The sequence below is a fragment of the Calypte anna genome, chromosome 1 (genome assembly GCF_003957555.1).
Source record: "Calypte anna isolate BGI_N300 chromosome 1, bCalAnn1_v1.p, whole genome shotgun sequence".
NCBI lineage: Eukaryota > Metazoa > Chordata > Aves > Apodiformes > Trochilidae > Calypte > Calypte anna.
In genome coordinates this window covers 68,833,714-68,856,633 of record NC_044244.1, presented here as the reverse complement: position 1 = coordinate 68,856,633, position 22,920 = coordinate 68,833,714, and the positions used below count along the sequence as shown (strand labels likewise).

The window sequence follows — 22,920 nt, the reverse complement described above, 5'->3', positions numbered from 1 at the left end:
TGGTCGCTCTGTGCTGGACTCTGTCAGGCAGTTCCTGGTCCTTCTGGAACTGAGAGACCCAGAACTGGACACAATATTCCAGGTGAGGCCTCACCAGGGCAGAGCAGATGGGGAGGAGAACCTCTCTCGACCTACTAGCCACACCCCTTCTAACATAAGGGATAATGTAGCTGGATGCCAGCTTCAGTATATTAAAACTGCTGTGTACCAATACTTACTGTGGGTCTGATATAAACAATACAAACTAGCAAAAATCCCAAAACAGCCTGGTAGCCAAAGACAGTAAACTGCCAAACAACTGAGAGAAAAGGAAGATGTGTCAACTGCGAGTCATCGTCTAAGTCAGGCTGAGCTCTGTTACAGGCACTTTCTTTGCAAACAAAGAAAATATAAGACCATCCACTCTTATGCTTCTGGTGCTATGTAAAAGAAAAATCAGCAATAGATTTTCCAGGAGAACTAATACCAACGAATGAGAGTTATAGAGTGTGATAATCCTTGCAAGAAAGCCTTGCGGTTAAAATTAGAAAAATCTCTCCAGGTGTTTTCAGAATGTGGCTGAATCTAGGTATTGGGGATTAAAAGATCTAGGCTATCAAAAACATAATAAATGCAGGAAATGTTTCAGAAGACAAGAAGGGAAGATATAGTCCAAATTTTAATGGGGAAGGAGAAAGAAAAAAATGGACACTTAGTGACTTTGACCTCTAGCATTTTCATTAATACATTATCACTCCATCATGTCCTCACTAGTTTCTAAGCTACTATATACTAAATTAATTGCCAGAGTTTACTGTAATAGTCATTCTGTCTTATGTAGGATGCTGTACACTTCTTTTATAAAGTATATATGTGTATCTATAATTTTAGATACAAAGCTGTTGTCTTCAGAATACTCTTGATGACAAGCTAGTGATGAGATTTCTGCTAACATTCGTTGAGAAGACACTACCTATAAAGAGACAGTTTTGCAAACTGAGACTTATGCTGTTATTAATGGGAAATAAAATCTTATTTTGTAAGAAAATTGCTCTAATTTTTTTTTTCACTCAAAGTTTCCAATAAAATAAATTTTGGAGGACCAATGATGCACTTTTACAGTGAGGGAATTAAATATCTTTTCTAATATATACAGTCAGTCCAAATAATACTACTTTCTTCCATCACACACTTAACCCAACTCTAGCCTAACTATGCTAGCAAGGCTTACCTCCCTGCCCAGGGCACTTTCATGCATAATAATGCATATATATATATATATATATATATATATTCTTTATTATAGATGCATCCCTGTGTGTTTCTTTATTTCTTGGTGACAACTTTGTAAAGATTTTGCCTGTCTCCACCATTTTGTGCCAAGCTGCAGTGGCAGATCCTGGAAGTAAAATATGTTCAAGAGAGGGCATGCTGGAACTACATTCTTCAGGACCAATAAACTCCAGGTCTCATCCTAAATACCTGGGTTTAAGTCTTACTCCAATGTTAAGTTCCTATTCAATCTGTTTACAACTATCATTAAGCAAAACTCCCTACAGACTTTTTGCTTTGAATACATATATTTTATGGCCTGCAACAATTAACTTTTTTCTGACATACAACAGTAGAAATATTTTTATGTCAAGAATTTAACTGACAGCTTTATCTATCAGCATAGGAGGCAAAATAGAAAATTCAGAGGTATATGTGTAGCTATCAATTGGTGTGGCATTTCTAAGAGGAAGACAATTTTTCTCTGGAAAATCATTGTACTTGATTTTTTTGGAGTGTGCTTTGACAACTGAACACAAAAAATCTGTTACAACACTGATACAGGTTAATCTGTAGGTTTTTTCACTAGAACAAAAACCATATATATTCTTTTGTATACAGCAAAAAATATTACTTAAATTGGACTGAAGTGTTTTAGTTCAAGAGAAAAAATTAAACCGATGTTCATGAATGAATCACCAGTAACAGTGGTATTGTCTTTATTTTACTTAATACCTCAGGAGCTGAAGCATTTAATACAGTAAACAAGAATGACTTAGATTCAATTTTACTTGTATTTTATTGCCTCAATTCCTTAGTGAAGCATTTATGAAACATCTTCGCTTAGGCACTGCAGCCTCATAATAAGCATAGATTCGAACTAAACCCTATATGTTATGAGTAAACTTCCATTTTATTGTGTTGGAAAACTAAGAATATCTTTAAAAAGTATGGTGTTAACTCCTTTATTCAACTCATTTACTTAGCCTATTCACATAGTCCTATTCACATCAGTTTGATAGATGCTGACACAAAATCAGGCTCTTTTTCTTTTTTAAATGTTTTAACATGAGTTCCTATAGTCTGAAAGCATTGTACACATGAAAATAAGTATAACTGTTCCCTAGTTTTGTTAGTGCAAAAGTAGTGTTGCACTAATATATGACAGCAAATTTTCCTCTTTTTTTTGTATGATCTATCATGATCTATCTTCTAGACTCATGAGGTTCTTCTCCCATAAGAACTTGTTTCTTGTCACATAAGAACTGTGACAGAAAACAGGGTGACAGTAGGTAGTACTATATAATAGTCTGCATAATCTAATAGTTATGTTTGAGTTTATTACTATCATAAAAACATTTTTCTTAATTGCTATTACTTTGTATCATTATTCTGATTATTACAATTTCTTTTGTACTTTTGCTTCATATGTGTGTGCTTCCATTAAGGTTTTATGTCGCCTGTATTATCTTTTCTTTCTTGGATGTACAGAAAGACAGACATGGGACATATGCTGCAGTCAGGCTGTACCTGTTTTTTCAAAGAAAAATTTTCAAGTGTGATTTACCAGTGCAGTTATTTGAGGTCACCTCTCAAACTGATTTTGTGACAGGTTTTAGAGGTAATCTTCAATCCTATGTCTGCTTACTTGTCTTCTTTGCTTGCACCAGAGATGGAGATTCACTGAACAATGTGCATTCCAAATATAGACTGAAAAGAAACTCGATTTTGCCTTAGCTGGTGAGAAATTTTCATCTGGACCTTCTTAGATAATTGCCCATTTCCTTTAAGGAGTCCCTTAAGCTAATTCTGTCTCATTTTAGTAAATCTCTAAACTTCTACTTTTTTCTCCTGTATTGCAGTATCGTGAGTCTCCGTTTCTCTCCATCACCCTCTCACGAGTCTTTAATTTCTTCGTTTATTATCCTGCTGTGAATATTTTTTTAACAAATAAAAATTTATATTGTTTAATGTAATTAATCAATATATGTTACATTGACTAAAATCCATATCCTGGGGTAATACAGACTCTGCTGAGTCACACTAAATTCAGCTTACTGAGGCATCATTCCTAAAAATGAATGTTTCAACTTTTTCTCATTTTTCATATGTAAATCAGTGTCCATGTAGTAATGGTGGTGTAGTATAATATAGATAGGTGTAGTTTATTTATTTAGTTTTTTTAAACTTAGCTATTCATTTCAACTTCACACAAATCAATCACTTGCTTAGGTGTGTGAGAATGAACCTGGTTATATTTAATTTCTCTATTCCTATTGATTTACTTCTTTTTAGCATTTTAAAGATGTTTCATTCACCCACAAAACATTTTGCCGTTTTTAAATTAATATTTTTAAACATTCCTTGTACTCATGAACAGTCCAGAGTTCCAGAAACCTTGGTGCTACTTAGCTAAGATACAGCTATCAGCACATCACCTTGAGGATCCTAAAATTTTCACAGCATAAGAATAAAATCTACTTGTCAGATTATTTCATAATTCATTGTCAAGCATATGCTTTACAGTAGGAAAAGCATAGCAATGATGCGTGGGTGATTCTGTTCACCCTACTGCTGCTGATCTTCATCTTCTTTGCAAGCTGTCTGTCCCTCTGAGTGCTCAACAACTGTAGAAGCTTGACACTGTGTGAAGGAGCAGAAAATGCTCAGCAGCACATGAACTTTATTAATACCACATTTTTACCACACCATAACAAAATACCTAAAGCTGTTTCTAGCAAATCTTTCATAGCTTGAATGAACAACCAATATTCTTAGTGTTATTTTGACATGAAATCTTGTGGTTGTCTCACAAATGTTTTTATTGGGATAGTAACTCGAATTATATAGGGGGGAATCTGCAAATGTGTGATTTAGGTCCCTTAAAGAACCATTGTAAAAGGTGTTAGCAAAAGTGGCTTTAAGCTGCTGCAAAAGTGTGGCTTAGTGAAGTTTAATATCAAGGTTCATTCTGTCGCTTTATGGCCCAATCATACGGAAAGTGATTCAGAGGTACCAATGCTCAAATCAGAGTTACAAAGGCAAATTCAAAATGACCATACTACAAGATTATGTGTGATACCATTCACTTATCAATATGGATGACTTTTATTGGCTTAGTTTTATATGCATGTTGAAGCCGAAAAAGGCCAAGCAAAACTGTTTAGAGACAGAGTTTGAGTTTTTAAACAGCAAAGGTATTTATTTTCGGATCCGGGGAAACCCCCAGCTTGCACTGGACAAAGAGTTCCCAGGGTTAAGGGAAAGGGTTAGGATATTTATACAGTAAAAGGGTAGGTTACATCATCCTTACATACATATTCATAACAGGTGGAGTCTGGGCGGAGTTGTCTTTTTGGGGATGTGTTCGGGGGTCTTTGGGGGTCTTCAGATGAAGTAACGAAGTCTTCCTCAGGGTTGAACTTTTTACCTTTCTTGCTCTTGATGACTTCATCCCCTTGTTATAGAGGATAATTGGACCCTTGCAATAAAACTTCCCCTTATCTGCTAGTTCTGGCAGCCTCATCCTGCCTTTAGTGCCGGTGTTTACACTCCCCCAGTGCCCAGCTGTCTCAGTGGTGCCAGGACTTACACTTCTAATTATCTCCAAGACAGAAGTTAATCCCGTTAGGGTCTTGACATGTCTCATCTGCTTTTGGTCACTTCTTTCTTAGTTTATCCCTGAATTCTACTGGTTATGAACACAAATTCATTTACATATATTACAAGTTCTAATTTTACATAAAGTAAATTCACACAAACAGTTTGACCTGATCCACTCTCTTCTTCAATGTCTATATGCATGTTTCAAGCGTGGTGGTAACTTAGCCTGAATATGTTATTAAGAGCTCTACAAAAGGTTAGGGTGCTGCACTGTTAATCCCCCATGGTGAACTCCATGATCAGCCCATTAGAAATCCTGAGTTTCCACCACTCTACTATCATCTTATACTTGAAAACCTTGTTTAACTTTTTTTTCCGTCTTCCTCAGTCTTTTCAATCTCCATTTGCCTTCTTTAAGTAAGGATCTTGTTTTTCTTCACAATGACTTCAAATTTCCTGTTGAAATTATCTGTCTATACCAGTTCAAAATGAGGTGCTGGCTGCATGTTAGTTTTTATCCTGAGTTCTTTAGTTATCTCTGTGCTATAGATTATGTGTGATTCCTTCTGTCTTTAAAGTTCTTCCCATGTCCAGAATTCAGTGTCACTATAATTGTTCTCTTCTAAACCATATTTTCCCACTTTTCCTTGTAACTAAGACCTGCACACAGGCTCTCAGAGTTCTTCCTTTTGATTGTCACAGTGCTTCTTTGGGAAAAAAGTTGTTTGGGTAGTAAGACATGAAAAATGACAGCTCAGTATTAGTCCAAAAAATAGTAACCACGTTTTTTTTCTTTTGAGCTGTTTTGTGTCAGTTTGAGCTTCAGACTTATGGAAGGAATGAACATGCTAGAAGGTCACCTGTGTTTCAAAATTTTCCATTTTTTCCGCAGTTTCTCCAGAAATTTGTAGCATCAAGGCTGGGTTTAGACTGTTCCAGAAGCATATATGATGCACTGAAAAATTCCTGCATAAAGAAAGGCAGACAAGAGAGACAACAGAGCAGGATGAGCCAGGTTTAGTAGGATCAGCTGGCAAGTGACAATGACTGTAGAGAAATTTAAGTCCACAGTATAGATCGGTATGGCTACCCTAAGGGTACAGAATGGGGTGGAGTCCAGGTACAGAGAGAACAAAATGTTGCAGGCACACAGCCCACTGTAGAGAGTTCCTGATGCCTCTGTGATGGTCTCTTCATATTTGCCTATAATTTTGGGCTGCCTCAATTAAATATCCACTGGTATCTCCTGTCAGCCTTAGAGGGATTGAATGACAAAGTTCATTATTTCTTACTCATTTGCTTTCGATAATATTTGAGTTCAGAAACACTAGAAATATCCTCCTTTCTTGAACTATGTGAAGTCATTACTATTCTGAATGTATTAAGATTTTTTGTATGTATGTTCACTATTTTTTGTGAACAACACAGTTACGATAACATTGTAACCAAATGCAAATCCAGGCACAAAACATTTTACAAGCAAAGATAACATCAAACCCCAATAATTTCTGATTTAATAGCAGTACATTACAACCATAATGTGATTACACTGTTTTGTTCTTCTTTATCTAATATTTCATGTAACAATAAAGGTCGTTATGTGACTGAGAATAACTATGGATTGCAGATAAATCTATGTCTATAGTAATAGTAGCTTTATTAAGAACTCCATCAAAGGAGAAATAATAAACAATTATCCATGTAGCTTCCAATTTCCAGCTCATTGACTTTGATATAATTGTATGTTGTAATTACAATACATTTAACATGCATTGTGATTCATGAATTTAGCTACCCTGCTTTCAGTTTACAACTAATGAAGTGTCTTTTATGTTAAGACAATAAGAAGCCTTTGAAAAAAAATGGGGAATTTTCTGTACAGTGTCAACATATAATTTTATTTTTTCATTTAACCTCAGAGTAACAATGAAAAATAATTGTCATATGTGTTTATGATCGGTTAGTTATAGATTATTGTAAAGGTGTTTGCAATAGCCTGAAATTTCTCTTTATGGGCCTTTTTGTCTTTCATCGTGTTTGCAATGAGAAAATAAACATAATAGAGCATGTGCTAGTGGCAAAAGCATTAGCTGTGACATTTAGAATTAATAGTTATTAAAATGTAATAAAATTAACTGTTTGCTTTTACATATTTTGTTCAGTTACTTCCAGTACAAATTTAAAATGTATTACAGTTAGAGTGAATTAATTGTAAACTTCTTTAGTATTTTTGCATGATGCTTGAGGCTGGTTTTGTATATATTTTCAATGCTTATCAGTTACTCTCACAAATAATTTTGTAAGTATATATTCAATTTAGTTAAATAGTGACCCTGGGCTGAGTGGTTTGCTGTTCTCAATTTTCATACTAAAGTTTGTACTTGAAACATTAGAAGATTTCCTATTTTTCTGTTTATTCAATCTGATTTAGAATCATTAAATGTCAGTAATTCCAGTTTCTTCTACAACTGGTGCCACATGGCATGATTCACTTTGTAGTTACCATTTCTGTAGCATTTTGGTGCACAAGAATTGATAAATTTTCATATTAAATCCAATAGCTGTTACTGGAACATTTGGAGTGCCTTGTCTCAAGACACGAAAGATCACTGAGGATGACAGTGGTGAAAAGGCAAGCACAGTCTCCTTCAGGAGTTTCCAGTGAAGTTGAGGTCCTCAAAGCTCTGAAATCTCTCTTTGAGCACCACAAGGCTTTGGATGAAAAGGTACAGTATGGAAAAAAAGCTTAATGAATACATTCTTAAACTTACTTAACTGTGCCTTATGATGCATCAGAGCAACAGTATTGTTTATTTACTTCTCAAATCATGTCCTGTACGTAAAGCACTTACACACGTCAACAGAAATCCGTAAGAATATATGACCAATAGCTGTAATGCACTTTATGTTGCCTAAGATATCTTGTAAACAATAGTACTGACTTTTCAAAATAAGCTGATATCACCTTTGCTAGGCATAGTTCTCCTATTAGCACTAATAGGAATAACAGCAATTAACAGCACTAATAAGATAACAGCAACTGATGGAGTTTGTTGTCTGTATAATATGCTTTCAAGTTATTGCTGAGAAAATATAGGTATCTCAATTTTAAAAAAACCAAAAAAACAAGAGTGAAAAAAGCACGAGATATTTCTAAGTTTATAAAGGAACCTAACTTAAAAATTTTTAGAAGGAAAACCCCTAGGTTTCATAGATATTTACTAGCACTTAATGAAAAAGTAGTGTTCCCTTTACAAGTAGGGTATCTTAAGATTAGTATTAGATCCTTCATTATCTGAAGTAATGAAGAGTTTGCAGGACCAAGATAAAAATCAGTGATGGTAACTGCATCTAGTCATGCTAAATAAGAGCATCTTTCCACTAGATTCCTTATGTGCCCTGTGCTGGAAAGACTCATTTCTGTGAATGACACTTTTTCCAACTATGAGGTATGAATTCAGAAATTCAGTTCAAATCTAGAAATGATGCTATGATGAATCTGAATTAGTAACTGCCTCAAAACTACACATGCAGGGAGAATGTGAGAACCATTGCACATGGTCAAAGAACATAGTTCCATGTGGGGTTTGTCATGGCTGATTTGTTCAGCCTCATTCCTGCAGCTGATTTGCTTCTCTGATATTTTTGAGTAAGCAGGAGACACATTGTGCAGCACAGAAGCTGAAAAACACTGACTGCACAGTTGAGCTCTGCTGTGTAGAAGCAGTTTGATGGTCCCACAGTAATAAATTTAACTTTTTAAAATTCAGAAATATACTCAGAAATGTGACAGTGTTTAAGGAATTATTATTAAAAGAAACAGCTGTAGTTATATTGTAATATTTCTTTTTTATTAGTAATAAAGATGTGAAACACTGTGGGTTATAAGTCACTAACAGGTTCAACGTTAAATGAATTTAAGGAACTTACTTTGTGTTTAGGTATATCTCTTCAGTTACATATTCTATTCAGATCCATATCATGAAATTCTGCTTAAAGAAAATCCAGAAAAGGAAATGTGATGACTTCCAGCTGCTGCAAGCAATTAATTGTAGTAAGCTTTTGGAAGTCATAACGATCTACAAAATCCTGTATTATTAAAAATATCTTTTAAGGACCAACAAGGCTTAGAAACACAGCTTTGATAGTTTAGCCTATGCTTTAAACGTTAGTGAATCTGTACAGAGAGTAGAGAGCTGTCCTGCTTTGTAGTTTTCGATACTGTGGTGGATAAATATGAGAAATAGCAAGTACTGAAGTTTAGAGAGATTCTGAATATTCAGTAGTTTTGTACTTACTACACATTTTCTTTTCTGAATGCTTTTGTTTAGATACTATACAGTTTATTTTACAACTCATTTTGAAAATTATTTCACAGAATTAGATTGAAGCTAACTACACTATTTAGATCTATATTTTAAAGAATCCTAGTTTTATATTTTTTAAATGTAAGAGGTTAATCAATATTCATTTATTTTGAAAATATGGGAGTTACACAGTTATACGTTTTATGTAGTTAGTGTGTTTCTGTCCCAGTAGTAACAATAATTATCAGTGTAGCAAAATCAGCCATCTGCATATTAACTGAAGAAGCAAGTTTTAAAACTGGTTGACCAGACTTTTTTTCATCTGTGCTATTAATCTCTGCATCAAACCTTTTTTATTTTAATATAACAATTAATTTTTAGAATTTAAAAAATCCAAGATCAATCAAGGGAAAAGTTTAACAAAAGATTTTCAAAAAATGGTACAAACCAAGCACATATTATTTTTAGGTACAAATCTTGTACAAAAATTGTGTGTTTATGATGTAATATCTGTCTTTAGAAGGACTGAATCAAAGACATGGATATATAATCCACTTACCTGATAATATAATACTATCACATTATACCTCACATTATCACCATTTTTGGGATTTTTATTCAAAAATGGAAATAAAAAAGATGACATACACGCAAATATGCTGAAAAACCCTTATGGCATGTTAATCATCTCTTCTAAATTTTATTTGATAGAAATATTATATAAGTTTGATTTATTTCAGATCAGAAATAAGCTATTCATCCAGCTATGAAAATCTGTTTTCATTGTTTAGAGATTAGCAGAATGAAGTAGGCTGGACCTTCTAGAGGACATCTGGATTAAAGCAGGACCAACTGCTTCAGGTTGCTTACAGTCCTGTCTAATTACCTCCTTAGTATCTCCAGGGAAGAAAATCTATTCTGGTGTTTCACTACTGTCATTGTAAATTTTTTTCCATAATATCTGAATTCCTGAAATTTCTCTTTATGGTCCTTTTTGTCTTTCATCATGTTTGCAATGAGAAAATAAACACAATAGAGCACATGCTAGTGGCAAAAGCATTAGCTGTGACATTTAGAATTAATAGTTATAAACATGTAATAAAATTAACTGTACAGGTTACAAGACTCAAGTCTTGTACCTGTTCCCTCCTGTATTGTCACTGCATCTCCAAGAAGCAGCTGGCTTTGTTTTCTCCACATCTTCTGGCTAGCTAGTTTCAGACAACAATAAAATTTTGTATGAACTTTCTTATGTCTCCCACAGCATTCTCCTGAAGAAGCTGTCAGCCCACAGCTTGGACAGGGGCACTCTGCACTGGGTTAGGAACTGACTGGAGGGCCGGGCCCAGAGAGTGGTGCTGAACAGTGCTGCATCCAGTTGGTGGCCGGTCACTAGTGGTGTCCCCCAGGGATCAGTGTTGGGCCCGGTTCTGTTCAATATCTTCATTGATGATTTAGATGAGGGGATTGAGTCCATCATCAGCAAGTTTGCAGATGACACTAAGCTGGGGGGAGTGTGGATCAGCTGGAAGGCAGGAGGGCTCTGCAGAGGGACCTGGACAGACTGGAGAGTTGGGCTGATTCCAACGGGATGAGGTTCAACAAGGCCAAGTGCCGGGTCCTGCACTTTGGCCACAACAACCCCATGGGGAGCTCCAGGCTGGGCACAGAGTGGCTGAGAGCAGCCAGGCAGAAAGGGACCTGGGAGTCTGGATTGACAGGAAGCTGAACATGAGCCAGCAGTGTGCCCAGGTAGCCAAGAAGGCCAATGGCATCCTGGCCTGTATCAGGAACAGCGTGGCCAGCAGGGCCAGGGAAGGGATTCTGCCCCTGTACTCAGCGCTGGTGAGGCCACAGCTTGAGTCCTGTGTCCAGTTCTGGGCCCCTCAGTTCAGGAAGGAGATTAAGGTCCTGGAGCAGGTCCAAAGGAGGGCAACTAAGCTGGTGAAGGGACTCTAGCACAAGTCCTGTGAGGTAAGGCTGAGGGAGCTGGGGGTGTTCAGTCTGGAGAAGAGGCAGCTCAGAGGAGACCTCATCACTCTCTACAACTCCCTGAAAGGAGGGTGTAGCCAGGGGGGGGTTGGTCTCTTCTCTCAGGCAACTCTCAGCAAGACAAGAGGGCATGGTCTTAAGTTGTGCCAGGGGAAGTTTAGGTTGCATATTAGAAAGAATTTCTTTACGGAGAGAGTGATCAGGCATTGGAATGGGCTGCCCAGGGAAGTAGTGGATTCTCCGTCCCTGGAGATATTTAAAAAGAGACTGGATGTGGCACTTAATGCCATGGTTTGGGAACCGCGGCAGTACTGGATCAAGGGTTGGACTTGATGATCTCAGAGGTCCCTTCCAACCCAGCCAATTCTATGATTCTATGGTGTTTGCCTAGACTCAGCTCTCTCAGCCTTTCCCCATATGCTCTGTGGTCCAGACCATGACCAATTTGGTGGGCCTTCCCTCAAGTCTGTCAGTGTCTTTCTTGTACCAAGGAGCCCAAAACCAGATGCAGTCTCAAAAGTCCAGACTGGGCTATGTGTCTGGCCTTTTTCACCCTTAGATCTTTTGTGAAAAAATGCTTTCTCTTCCCCATGTCTGTCCTGTGGCCTGGAGTTACTGTATTCATAGTAATGGGGTGCCACATGGACTTTGTGTCACTTATCAGAAACTTTTAAGCCTTGCAGTCCAGCCAATTTTCAGTGCACTGAATAATCAAGCCATTTATCCAATTCATACCTCACTCTTTTCTGTAGGTTTAAGTGGAAGATCTTGCAAAAAGCCTTGATAAAGGCAAAGTGAAAAAATATTTTCTGTTCTCTCTTTATGAGCCAGTCACCTCATCCCACAAGGCAATAAGGGTTGCTGGATGTCATTTGCATTTGAAAGTGTCATCCCGGCTTTTCTCTTTCATCTTGTCTTTTATGTGCCTGGAAATGGCTTCCAGGAAGATTTCCTCTATAACTTCCTCAGCATTGACCAGTGTGTACATCCCTAGATTTTCCCAGGATAATTCTTGCCTGTGAGGATGGTGGACACAATATTTGTGGCTTTCCCACTCATCAGGAGTTGCGCTTGAGTGTCATTACCTTTTCAAGGTGAAAAAGACCTCACTATGATGAGGTAATCCAGTCTCTCAGCACCACTGAATGAAGCCAGCCTATTCCCTTTGACTTTGTTCTTCACTCCCACAGACTCTACCACTATGCCCGTGACAGCTCAAGGGTAGAACTTTGTAGTGAATACTGAGGCAAAAAGCGTGATACATGCTATACTGATGTCACAGGAAATAAACACTGTCCCATCAGAAAATGCATCCGCAACCAAAGTAGGCAACTGGATAAAGAGTAATAATAGAATGTTTTCTTTACTGTTTTTTGTACCAACAAATGTTAACATTAAAGCCAATAATTTAGCTGTTCCGCCCTCGAAAAGGCGTAGCAAGATATTTTCATGGAAATGCTTGCATTTTAAACTCAAAGCAATTCAAAGAATGTCTTTATATTCTTCCTGAATGCAAATTTTCTTTCATGCTTTTGTTTCCTACACTAAGACATCTCCAAGTTTTATATCAAGCTCTGCCACAAAACTTAACTGGTCATGCAAGGATTGCTATGCACATAGTCTTCATTACTATAACAAAATTAAATGAAAAATACAAAATAGACTGGAAGGTGGCAAATAATACATATTAATGTAGTGTTTGTATTTCAAAGGATATTACATGTGAGACCAAAGAAATCCTGACTTAACATTTCTAACAGCCTTGGCTATTCTGTAAGTTACTTGAAATTTGCTGCTGTATTCTTACAGGAGATAGTCTGTTGGAAATGTTTCTTCAGTTAATAATCCCTGACCTTCTTAATGCCTCAGTTAGCAAAGACTTCTTGTACTGCTGCTAAGTAGCTGGCATCTTTCTTTGGTTTATTTCATGCTAGGAAAAGTTGTAGAAGTAATAAAAAACAGCACTATGAAATATTTTTGTATATTGAATATAATATACATGATCTAGTTTATAACACAGCAAATGATGAAGACAAGATTTACTAGACATCATCACTAGAGTTCAATAGAAAGCAGAAGTTCAAATTAACTTCATTATTAGAATAGTCATTGAGTATAGATTAGGTCAGAAAGTACATTTTTCTTATATGCAATTTATTATACCATTCTATAGATATAATTGACTTCTAATATTTGTCTGAACATGTTTAGTTTTGCAGACATTATTCCTATTTTGCTTTTAACTTTGGGCTAAACATTTAAAATGTACATTTAAAAAGAAGAAACTGTTTGAAACAACTTTTCCAAACCTATTTTTTGGTCAATTTTTTTAAGAAAAGTGACAAGTTCATCTTCACAGATGAAAACTACTAACCTGTGTTATTGTCCTAGCTAAGATTCAGAAAATACTGATTCTCTTAATTCATGACAGAAAAGTATACCCGATATTCTTGCAAATAAAAGCAACCTATTCATGTCACTACCTTTTTATTCATTATCAGGTAGCTAAGAGAGCTTTTATTCAATAGTCTGTTCATGGACAAAAAGGTGATTCAATTCTAGCACGTGCAAGTGTTTTTTAAAAGCTTTTTGTGGGCTGTGGATCTGGAGAGAAAGAAGAAAGAAATTGACAGCAAAGGAAAAAAGTGGGAAGCAGTTGCTAGGAGACAGTGAAGGATGGGTGATATTTTGCAGCAACAGCAGCCCTAACATGACATTGACTGTTACATTTAAACATAATGTGGTTGCATTTAAAAGCCAGAATCACCTGGTTCATGATGGATATACCCTCTAATACAAAGAAAAACAACTGTTTTCAGCTGTGTCTGTGGCACTGTAATGGTAATCTGTCCTTTAAAAATGCATATTATGGCATATTCTCATAGATCACCCAATGAGTCTTACTTAATGAAATATTGTTTACTAAGTCTTTATGTAGTGCTCAAGAAAACAGAAATACATTGAAGGAGCATATAAAATTCAAGGAGTATAGTATTTCTGAAGTGATAAGCATTACCTTAGTGGGCTTCTGTTTACTTCTATGAACTCTGTTTATTCACTTTTACTATCTTTGACTTCCAGAAAAGAGAAAACAATGTAATATTCTAACCATTAATTTCTATTAGTCAGATGAAAAAAACCTTAATATCAGATAAAAATAGTTTTAATATTTTCCTGATCCTTTGCCTCTGACAAGGTAGTGAGCAGGAGCATCAGCCTTTCTTACACCTCTCAGAAACAAGAATGGTTCTATGTGTTTTGTACGCTGAAACATAAATTTCAGGAGGAAATCCAATACAAAACTCTTTGTAGAACATTTGTATATGTTTTTTCAGAGGCTTTAGTTGTAACACCATATTTAGATTGAAAGGTTATTTAATATGAATTTACAAGGTTCAGGAAACCATTCAGACAACTATATACTTATACTAACCGATAAATATTGCTCAGAGTAAAATAGTTTTCAAAGTATTTGTATACTGCACATAATAGTTTCTAATTTGTAGCCCCTATTCTTTCCTGGAATGTGAATGACCAAATATGAAAACTTTATTCAGCTTCTGTGTTCTTCCATAAGTGTATTTTTAAATTAATCGAAGACTGAAAATAAATTTATAGTGAGAAATTTACAATTTAAAAAGTAACAATTGCTGGGCAGTAAACCAGAGCAGATTTTGCCTTCAGATCATAGCACTGATAGAGCACTTTTCCTCTTTTCCACTGGTAGATTCAAAGATTTCCCTCAAATTTAATAGTTGCTATGCATTTAGTTGCTATGCATATGGTTGAACATTAAGAATTGGTGTCAACATTCCAATGTCACCATGGTAAACACTGAATTACTCTTTCACTGCTCTGATGAAAAGAAAAAAGAAGTACTCTGTGCCAAGGTAGAGTGGGTTTATGTTCTTTTAGCAGCTTATATTCAGAGAATAAATAAGGGCCATTAGACTGCAATTTTGGTTAGGTTGTTATAAAAAAAGGCAGTGCATTAGCTGTTTACACAGAGAGGAGAAAAGACAAGGCAAGGCAAAGGAAATAATTTCCAACTGTTGCTCGGTATCCCACTGTTACTGCTACATATTATTACTGACAATGGGAAAAGAATGAAAAAAAGAATATTTTAATATAATAGCTTGATATTCAGAATAAAGATATTAATTATCTACCTGATTTTCTGAAGTGTCATGGAAAAAATATGTCTCCTAAATATTCTTTGAAAAAAAATGCCTGTTATTTCCAGATACTGCTATTTTCAGGCTTTAAACTATCCATAGGATTCAGTTCTAAATTTCCAAAGCATATAAAGGTTAAGGATAAAATTTTTAATTCCTGTTCCTTGTGGATTTGTGACCTCCTCCTCCTCCTCCTGTGCAGTTTGGCCTTGTTGATTTGCGAATACTAGCACCATTCCAAATGAATGCTACCTCTATTTTTAAATCATGAATGCTCATTTATAAAACATTGAGGCTTGAGAACATCGAGGTTTCAGCAAACATAGGAAAATTTAAATTCCTGACTCATTGTGTTTAATTTCTGCTACTGACAGCTAACAGAGCTGTCAATTTTCTTTCAACCATCTTGTCCCTTTTCACTGCTTACATTCAAAAGGACTGAAGCCAGAGGAATATGCTATTTTTCCATGTATTTTTTTTACATTTTTTATGAAACTGTTGTCTGCCAGCTCACACTATACTCAGAAATCAGGCCTTTTGAGACAGGACTCCATGCCTCACTGGTAGGACCAGGACTTCATTAGTGGAGTAGCACTGAAAGACAAAAGTGGCAGTGGGAAGAGAAGCAAGATACAGAGTTTGGGATCCACAGAGGAATCCAGAACCTCCGGGAAGGCAGAAATTATTGTAGGAGTAGGAAGAGAAAAGAAATGTGAGTGCCAGATAGAGGAATCATACTGTCTTGGACTTTTTGTCCATCTGAACAGGGAAGCAGGTCATCAAACATCTGATGGGAATTGGTAGGAGAACTGGTGACGTGATACTGTTTGTCACGAATAATATGATTTTTAAAAATAGGAAAATAGAAAGGCAAAAGAAATGAGATACTTTTTCAGCTTCTTAAACAATTCCAGTTTTTCAACTACAGCCAGAATAATCAATGCATTACACATTCCATGTGAAGTATATGTATGAAAAATAGAACTAAATATAAATTATGAATTATACTTAGAAAATACATTTTAAACTATTCCACATATTTCAAGTTTGTTGAATAAAATTCTAAATGTGAGGATAGCTTATGTGCTACCATAAACCTGAAGCTTTATGAGCGTGTTTTCTGGAAGTGCTTTGTGATTAAAAAGTTTTACATGAACTTTGATGGGCAATAGTGCAAAAAATTAATAAAAAAAATGCTTTGGGTTCCATCACATATTGTCACTGCATTCTGTTGCTTTGGTGTAAAAAAACAGTTGAAACTGCCATGAAAATTTGTAGCAATTTTTACTCTTACCACTGCCACTCAGAGGTGAGTAAGTCACTGCCATTTCCAAGATAGCTTAAACTTCCTTTGCATCCCTTTCGAGACAGGCAGACCCAGTTACAGCAGCTTGGCTCTTGTTTACATAGCTATACCTTATAGGAAATATTCATTTAAGACACTCAGGGAACAATAACAGCTGATTTTTTTCAGTCTTATAGTGCTGGAGGAACAGAAAGAAATTAATAAGTGAGAAACTGGACTAAAAAATTGAAGATTCTCACTAGTCTAGGGCATTTCTTATATGTTACACTCTTCAACTAACTTTCCATTTGCTCCTTTGAGCACCTCTCACTCATGATTCCTGTTCTATTAATGCTAGCAACATTGCTAATGTTCAGTAAAACTACAGTTACCTGAGAGCATTCAAATCATTTATGTAATAACATAAAATCCTCTTTTCAATTTTTTTGGTTGGTTGGTTGAACTATGTAAAGATGACTAAAAACTCAAAAATACTGCATAAGCAAATAGATCTGCATTTGTCAGAAAGACCAATTAGTTGTATTCAGTGGTGTTCATTTTCTGAATATGTATTTGGTCGCTAGATTTATTTCATTTTAAAGTTTAATAGAGAAAAAAAATAGCATAGATGCTGTGTTACAGTTTTGTGAATAAGCAGTTTTCACATGTTGAAAGTCTAAGCCAGTCTTGGGGTGTACGGAGTGTAGTTTCAAAATTTAACTTTGCTGAGTAGTAATGATAAATAAAGTATACAAAGAAAATTAATGTTTCTTAGACTATGAGTTGTCACAGGAAAAAGTATGAAAGCATTAGGGCGTATGTATCCTTTCCAGGGGTCTCCTGTATTTGTCAAGGGTCTGAAAACAATTCTATATAGGTGAAAACGTGCAGTGTTTTAATGTACATTGAAGAATGATTTTTGTTTTCTTTGTTTTCCAGCTGCATCTGTTGGTCTAATAGAATATGCTCACTTTCCACACACAAATATTGCTAATAACCTTAAATATTCATGGATCATCAGTTGAAACAGCATGACCTCAGTGTACCTGGAATGGAAGTAGAAATATATCTGGAGTGTTGGCTGGTTAGCCAGTCTGTAAAGTCCTTTAATGTGAGGTGTGTAATGAAGTTGAGTAGATTAGGAGAGGAGCTGCCATAGGCTCCCTTCAGGGTCAGCAGAGAGAGCATCACCTACAGACAGCACTGGAGATCACTTTGGTTCTGATTTTGCCTTGCATGGAGGGACTGGCACTGCGCATTTCTAGCATAAGTTGGTTACCACTACATGAGCTGCTGCTGAGCTAGGGCACTCAGACGACAATAAATGTCTTCAGAGATATTAAATTGTTATTCTTTATATTAATAATGAATATTGAGCAGTAGATGTAATAATAATAATTCAGTAGACCAGAAACATCCTTAGAATGGTGTAGGTCATCTATGAAACTGGTACAAAGAAGTCTTTTCTGCCTATGAGAGTGTATCTTGTTTAAAACTTGTTGAAAAAACCCAAAAACCTGCATGATGATACCAAACATCTTCAGTATGTCTGCCAGAAGGCAATGCTGCAAGCTATTTTTCAATTAATTTGTTACGTTACTATTTGTTAATACTAACAGATTATTTATCTTTCATGGAGTGGACTTAAAACTTTTGCAGATGTCTTTTTTTTCCTTACCCTTTCTAAAAAAAGATGCTTGTGGAAAACATTTACTTTTTATGCCTAACATGGTTTAAAAATATTTGCATTTGCTATGTATGCCATAAAGTTATAGGCAAACTGTGGAAAAGCAGTATAGAATTTTAAAGTTTAACACATATTTTCATGGGTAAAGTCTTCTTATAGTTAGGTTTAAATGTTTACTACACAGTATGTCTCCAGAGAAGATGCAACTCACGTGCCTGTAAACAGACTGGCAAGGCATGCACTGCATATGGCAGATTACATAATCTTTAAAGACTGATAGAAATTATGTTACTGCACATATTTTGATTTTTTTTCTAGGTAAGGGAACGACTGAGGGTTTCTTTAGAAAGAGTCTCTGCACTGGAAGAAGAACTAGCTGCTGCTAACCAGGAGGTAACATAAAACACTTTCTCCCCTTTTGAGGTTCAGTTTCTTTAATATTCTGTCCCATGTGTTCCCTGTCACTTTTCTTAAAACTGTCAGAAAAATAAAATATAAATTATATTCTGAGTACGCTTCTCAGAGGTTGTTTAATGTGGTTGTAAGATTGATACAACCTTCTGTTTACTGACTTATTCCCTTTATTCCCTTCCCTTATGAGCAAACAAAAATCCAAGAGCTAGTGACAGATTCCCAAGTTTCTTAATTAAAAAAAGAGTGAATCAACAAATATGTCAACAAATGTGTCAGATATTATAAACCATTTAATAATCTCAATGTCCATTTTAAAATTAAATTAAGTAAAACACACAAACATATATATACACATTATATGGATCTTCATATGGATGGAGAAAGGATTATGGATGACTTTGAAATTTAGGTTTATAATCTCTTCCCTTTTAATTGCAGTGTATTGTGGTGAACTGGGGTGCCATATAACTAGTGTGAACTTAGACAAGAGACATTTTTTCCTGTATGGGGACAGTCTGCAGACTTTTCTCTTTTGTTTGAACAGCAACGTATACTTGTATTGCACATACAACTAAACACACATATAGAAAGGAATTTTGCACTACAGAGAGATGATTCTTTGGCCAGAAAATATAGGTAATTGGTGCCTTTACTATCCTTATCACATTTTCAATCTCCACCTGATGTGTGCTTCTCACACTGTTAGAAATAAAACAGAAAAATTATAGAATTGCAATAAAGCTGGTTTGGACTATGTCCTTATAGTGGTGTCATTTTACTCTGCCTTAAGGCAGAACTTGAAAACGGCCACAGAAAAACTTTTAGTACTACCAAATAATTCTGGGAAAATGGAATACCTGTAATTCAGAGTAATGTGTGATAGTGCAAAATAGAGACTCCTAAAGTATTTTTTTCCAATATTAAGCTGGAAATAGTTACTTTCTTAAAGTAATTCTTAAAAATAGGATCTGCAATTGATATTAGTGCTTCATTTTTATAAACTAGGAGCTAAATGTTTTGAATTATCCCTTTCATCTCAGAAAGTTAACTTTATTTGTGCAAAAATAAACTTATTTGTTCTTCCATTTCAAAATCTACAGAAAACTCACGTTCATGTTATTCAGTTACAGTATGTTGCATAATCTGTTATTTGCACTAGTAGTTATTCAATAGAAAGTAGTCCTTTTGGTCATCCAAGCCAACTGAGATGCATCTCACTTCTCTAATCCCTCCCATCCAAGATCAAATCAAATCCAAGTTCATTTCACTGGGCCTGGGACCAGGCCTTTTAACATCACCGTGCTTGAAGTTTAAAAAAAAAAACAAACATCATGAAACTTGTATTGACAGTAAGAAGTGAAAACATACACAATTAAACTCAATTGAAACAGGACTTTCATAGCAATTCTTGCCCCCAAACCTTCAAATTATTGTAGAGATTTTGTGTCTATGTGACACTAAAAAAATTTAGAAGATTTAGTCAAGCAGAATGTGATCATTAACACAATCTGAATACTGTTTTTGCAGTTTCCTAAAAGGAACCATTCAAGCTGAAAAATAGAAATTCAATTAAATAGTAATAAAAAAGAGCTAGATGGGAAGAGACATAGAAGAGAACAAATGAATTATTTTCAAACAGTTAATGCATTTGAACAAGAGTTCAGAGAATTTTCACAGAATGAGTAATTTAAACAATACAAAATTAATTATAGAGCTGCATTATATAAGCCTGGTTTTATACTAGATTCCACAGTGAATGCACAGATAATAAAGGGCTTTAAAATCTGTTGCACTATATGAAAATTAATGGGCAAAGCTTCCAAGGAAATTAAATATGTGGTTTTCAGTGTTTTCTGTATTCCTGTCATTCAGTTTCTGTTCTCCCATCAGAATTTAAATTTTCTTTTATATCCATTTTCTCATATTCATTGTAAGAGTGCATTACAAATCCAGGACTATATGTAAACATAACAGGGTGGTAGTAAATTGGTTCTCTGAGTAAATGAGTCTATGATTAAGTATCAGTTCCAAGGATAAAAAGTAGCAGAAATTTGTACATTAAGGTAGCACATTTCTCTGAGAGCTTATGGCTTTGTCTCTGACACCGAGCAATGAGGAACTACAGACGCTTCTGAGTATGTATTGGAAATATCCTTATATACAAGATAAAAAAAATTTTGAGAGATAGACTATAGCTTTCCATCACTAGGTGGTAAATAGCTCTCATTTAATAGAGCTAGTAGCATATTAGGTACATTAAAAAATGAGTAAAAACATCTGGAACTCTGGCGAAACTAATTCCAACTTTAATTGCCAATACCATCTCACAAAGCACTTCATATTTAATAGGGAGTAGTAACACACATTGAATTTTAACTGCAGGGACAATAGAAAAAGACTGTTGGACTCACTGGAAGAATTTAGCTTATGTATCTTGTATTTACATGTAATCATAAGAGGATAACAGAAAAGGGCTTTGGTCTGTGGTTCCAGTAGTGGCTACTGATTGGGACTAATTCACTGTCAGTGGTTCATCTGAACTTTTCAGAAACAAGACTGTCCTCCAAATGGTTCAGTGTAGTTTTGATTCGAAGTCTGTGGTGGCATTAGTGAACATGTAGTTTGGCTCCTCTTCACATAAATGCTGCACAGAAATTCTTTTGATTTTATGTAATGTTTTAAAATATGCTAACAATTTCTAGTATTTTTAAAAAGCCAATCCTGTTTACTAATTATGATATAAAATATACACTAAATTATCAAGAGAATCCTTACATTTACTGTAGGTTTAACAACGTCACAGGGGTAGAATTCACCAAACCATTTACATTCACCGTTCTTATGAAGCCTTGGTTTGAAATTGTGTCAAAGTGGAGGATAGTTAAAGGGTAAATCAGCTCCCTATTAAAACATATTTATGAGCAATAAATTTTATCCTGTAACTTACAGAGCACAGGATTCATCTCAGAATTAGGACTCTCAAGTTTGGGTGTCTAAATTTAGGTGTCTTATTCCTTGTAAAAAGCAGAAGCTCTCTGAATCAGAAAGTGGGCATCTAGATATGGGGGAGACAGTAAGTTGGATCTGTATTATACTTACAGAGTAAAATTAAACCTTTTTAAATATACATTTTACAGCGGGGAAGTGTTATTTGACTATGTTATTTTGCTGCAATAGATTAGTTGCAGTAGCAAGGCCCTTTAAACATAGCAATCTGGGTTAGAGGTTTCATGCCGAATTGGGCAACATAATTGCATACAGTAATTAAAGTTCACAGATATCTGTATAGTATTATCACCTGATATACTCAAAATTATCACACTTTTTTCTTTCGTGCTCTATGTTGGAAGCCATTATTTGTTAACAACTGGTAGATGTTGTCCTGTGCATTGTATCTCTTGTAGCTAATGTGGATCGTAGATATTGTTAACAACTTTCTGAACAATTTACCTCCTGTTTGTAGTTAAAATTACTGTAAACCATAGCTACATTTACTTACCCCTCAGGTGCTTTTAAAATGATGCTGGTTTTCATCAGGTTCCACAAAAACCATGGTCTCTCCATACAGTTTTGCTGCTGAACATTATAATTTGCAGCAAGCAATTAGACAATCTGCAAGTGGTATATCCAATATCAAAGCTCAGTGGTACAATAGTGTCTGCCTATGAACATTATGAAGACAAATGTGTTGTTTTTTCAGTGCAAATACGAACATTTTCAAATTCCAACAAGGTTCTGCTAGCCAACTTCTTTCTTGCACACTAATTGAATGAGAATTCCTTCCTGGTTTTGTCGTCCATGATCTTTATGGAAATCGACTTCAACGCTGAAATTGCTGACAAGATAGAGACTTTTGTTCCACAGCTTTTTTTTTTCTTACATTTATATTCATCAGTAAATAGGGATAATGGAGCATGCCTAACATTTCTGCACGACTGCAAGCAAGCATATCAATATATGACATAGAGCTGTGAAGCTGAAGAATTTGCCCCAGAAAGTGATGAATGGATCTTCTGATATCTTCTCTACTTTATTCCAGAGAATTAGAATTACAGAATAACAAAACACTAAGCTTCTAGCAGAAGTTTTGTGGATTTCTTATTTAACACATACTCCTCACCCATATCTCACCCATTCCTACACACTTGAAAACTCCAGATGATTAATGAAACTGGAAGGTTATTTCTATATGGTTATTTTAGGGAT

General features: G+C 35.4%; 1 protein-coding gene across 1 annotated transcript in view; it reads left to right on the top strand.

Annotated features, from left to right (window-relative positions):
- Positions 1–22,920, top strand: part of PPFIA2 (PTPRF interacting protein alpha 2) — a 281,670-nt gene that overhangs the window by 169,469 nt on the left and 89,281 nt on the right. The window contains exons 5-6 of the mRNA XM_030446493.1: positions 7,416–7,580; positions 18,619–18,693. Of these exons, the coding sequence (XP_030302353.1) occupies positions 7,416–7,580; positions 18,619–18,693 (240 nt within the window). The remainder of the gene's footprint in view (positions 1–7,415; positions 7,581–18,618; positions 18,694–22,920) is intronic.